This window comes from Trifolium pratense, linkage group LG4 (assembly GCF_020283565.1).
Source record: "Trifolium pratense cultivar HEN17-A07 linkage group LG4, ARS_RC_1.1, whole genome shotgun sequence".
Taxonomy (NCBI): domain Eukaryota; kingdom Viridiplantae; phylum Streptophyta; class Magnoliopsida; order Fabales; family Fabaceae; genus Trifolium; species Trifolium pratense.
Window position 1 is genome coordinate 27278463 of NC_060062.1, and position 3480 is coordinate 27281942.

Sequence of the window (3480 nt, forward strand, 5' to 3'; positions counted from 1 at the left end):
GAAACAAAGGAGCTTCTAGGATATCAACATATGACAAATTTCTACCTAACTGTAAGAAATGACCCGACACACATTAGGAGAAAAAATAGAGTAAAAGACAACATTTTTAACACCTGGTAAAGCCCCAAACAAGTTCGTCATCAATGAGAAAATTCTAAATCCAGAAAGATACTTCTAAAAACCTAAACCTCAGGCCAAAGCATCCTCTAAATAGAAATTATAATGACACCAATACTCAGAAAAGTTACGCAATTAAGCTTACATACGCAGTACAACCAACCAAAGCATATGAAACTAAGTAAATTTTTAAAGAGCATGGTAATGCAACGCTGACAACCACTTTGTAAACTCATTGCCCAATACGTTCCCAATCTTATTTTCAAAACGGTTAGTTAGTTTGCAGAGTACTTCACGGTTGCAAATATACTTGATACTCATCATGTATAAGCTCTGAACTGTCTGAAAGTTTGAGTTGAGGAAATATCAAGGGAAGGAATGAAGTAACCTTTTAAGTTGTAACATAGAACCCAACACGGGAAAGACCACATATTTCACTAGTCGCTAATCTACTCAAGACCACCTGGTCATGAAGGTATGCTCACTGACTCGCACCTATCTTCAGAGTATTTTACATTTTTCCTCATCAATGACTTAAGCATCAGAGAGGGACTAGAGAACGTATTCTCGCTCCAAACCAAGCCCTATTGAAAGTAAACATGTGCCCTATCATCCACTCAAGCTTGGAACATGGGGTCAAAGTAGCAAAACAAAAGAGAATGAATAAGAAACTGAAACTGAAGTGAGTGAAACTGAGTCGACATTGCAAATGAAATGCACTAAAAACGTATTTATAAAATGAATGGAGCAGTAAATTCTCTAACCGTAATCAAACTATGACAGCTCAGCTAGTAACTAATCTTTTGTCAAAAAACAAACTAGTAGCTAATCAATAACTACTAACTAACTATTTTGAAAGGAAACTCACTGATTGGCTAATAGAGGGACTCTGTATTTTCCAATTGTGATATGCCAAGATCCCCCCTGGCAAGATCCTAGAACTAACACTAGGGAGGTTGATAATCACATGACTAATCCGGGATCATGGACCTAACAATTGTGGCACTTGAGATTTCATCTAAAGACATTAATGACTCCCCGCCATTATAACAACGGATCCAAGACTGAAGAAGGTAAGACTCAAATCAGTTTGCTAACATGAACACTTGCTACATAAGGTAACAAATATCATTAGAGACACAATTGAGGAGAATATAAAGGCAGAGTAGAGATGCTCACCATTATTATAGTTTTAGGTGCATAAAGGCCTAATTATGTGACTAGTTCTAAAAATGTGTGCTTTTATATACCCAAAATTATATAAGTTGAGCTCTCAATTTCTCTTGTTTTGAGAAATGGAGACAATTCCTAGACATATAATAGAAGTTGAGCTCTCAATTTCTCTTATTTTGAGAAATGGAGACAATTCCTAGACATATAATGGCAGCTTATGATTGATAACGCTAACAATGCCAATTTGGAACCACGGCAAGAAAGCCACTGATATGCGTTTACTCAAAAGCTTCTTTTGTGACTTTAGAAAAGTCATGGCTACCACAATGCATTGGGACACAATAAAAATCAAGGAAACACACATCCAAACAAGCTATCAGTCGGAGAAAGAAAGCATGTTTAGAAACCACTTGAAATGAGGATATTAGCAGTCAAGGCTTTGTGCATTCAATTTCAACAATAACCAACAAGTGACATTGTTCCCCTTCTTACCAACTAGCAGAAATGGTGATTCAACCCTAATAGCAGATATCAAAGAGTTAAATATACCGATAATAAGACAATTAAGTTAACTATATCTATATAAACAAGAAATTAAACAAGACAACAACAACATTGCCTACAAACTATCCATTTAAACCAACTTCCACTCTTACCTAAAACTATCAAACATCTTGCACATTCCAGCTCCGAAAAAAGCCCAAATGCAATAGCGCTTTCTAACATTCTTGAGTCCGGTCGCTTCCCAATCTCACATTAATAATACTTCCTTGGCCTTCCCCGCTTCTTCGGACCTGATCCCGAACCAGCAACACCATTTGCAACACCACCGGTAACAACACCTGACCTTGTTGTCACCCTAGCTGGTGTAGTAACCGTAGCTGACACTGGTGGCACTGGCATTACATTATTCCTACCATTCTCCACAGGTACAGGCGCCGGCATCCAATTAGGAAGTGAAGAAGCAGGCTGAACGGCTATTGGCACCGGAGCAGGTTCATCCGGCACAACCTCAGGTGCCAGCTCAGCCTCTTTCTCAACAGAACCACCATGCACAAACCCCATGGGGAAAAAACCCCAGCAACAATAATAAGCTTCTTGCCCCGGAACTAACGGCGGTAAAGACGGAACATTTACACCATGAAAAGATCTCTCACAATTAGGACATTTCAAACAGTAACCCTCATAAACCTTAGGGTACTCATACAAACGGTAACAGTAAGGACACGCCGTCCAAAACGTCGCGTTCCTACGAACATCTGCCGCTATCTCATCTCTAGCAGAAGCCGCACTGTTCCGTGGACCAGACCCAGTACCAGTACCGGGAACGGTTCTTCGAACCGGTAACTTATCTTGCTGAACCCAACCGGGAACCGATAAATCAACACGAGCAAAATACGATAGATCTTTATCGTAATGAGATTTCTTAATTGGATCGGAGAGAACAGCCCAAGCATCAGCAACAAGCTTGAAAGCGTGATCGGCGAAATGAAATCGGCTTTTGTCGGGATGAAGAAGGAGAGCAAGACGGCGGTACTGTTTTTTTATGAGTTCGAGGTCGTCGGATCTGCGATCGATTTGGAGGATGGAGTACCAGTCAGGGTTGTTGTTGATGCGTTTTTCGGAGGCGATGAGAACTTCGACGATTGCTAAGATCTGATCGGAACCTTCTAGAAGAGGTTCGGTTTCTTGGGCTAAGATTGCGAATTCTTTTGAACCCTTTAGATCTCGGTTTTGTAAAAGTTTTTCTGAGATTCCGAGTAACCGTTCTGCTTCTGCTCGAGTTGCGTTCATCATTTTTTGTTTTGTTGGTGGAGTGAGACTGTGAGAGTGAAATGAGTTGTAGTTCGAGAGTGGACCAAATTGGGAAATTTAATGATGCTTATCGGTTCTGTCAGTGTGCCTTCACTTATTTTGTGCTATTGTACCTAAAAAAATAGGTTTAACTAACCGTTTAGTCCCTTAATGTTAATTTTAGGTTTTAATTTGGTTTTTTACATTTGTCTTAAAAAGAAAAAATTTGGTCCTTTATATTTAAAATTAACAATTTGATCTCTTACGTTTTTATTATGTTTCAATTTAGTATTTTCGTTAGTTTTTTCACTAACATCGGTGGAACTATATGCGTGTTAGTGTGTCCACATGTCTGTTTACATATGCAAACTGACTACTACATGTGACAAAACCGAG

General features: G+C 39.2%; 1 protein-coding gene across 1 annotated transcript; it reads right to left on the bottom strand.

Annotated features, from left to right (window-relative positions):
• Positions 1-1714: 1714 nt before the first annotated feature.
• On the bottom strand, positions 1715-3197 carry LOC123920117. Its single transcript, XM_045972265.1, has one exon. The coding sequence runs from the start codon at positions 3085-3087 to the stop codon at positions 2047-2049; it is 1041 nt and encodes a 346-aa protein (XP_045828221.1). The 5' UTR covers positions 3088-3197; the 3' UTR covers positions 1715-2046.
• Between the last annotated feature and the right edge of the window lie 283 nt (positions 3198-3480).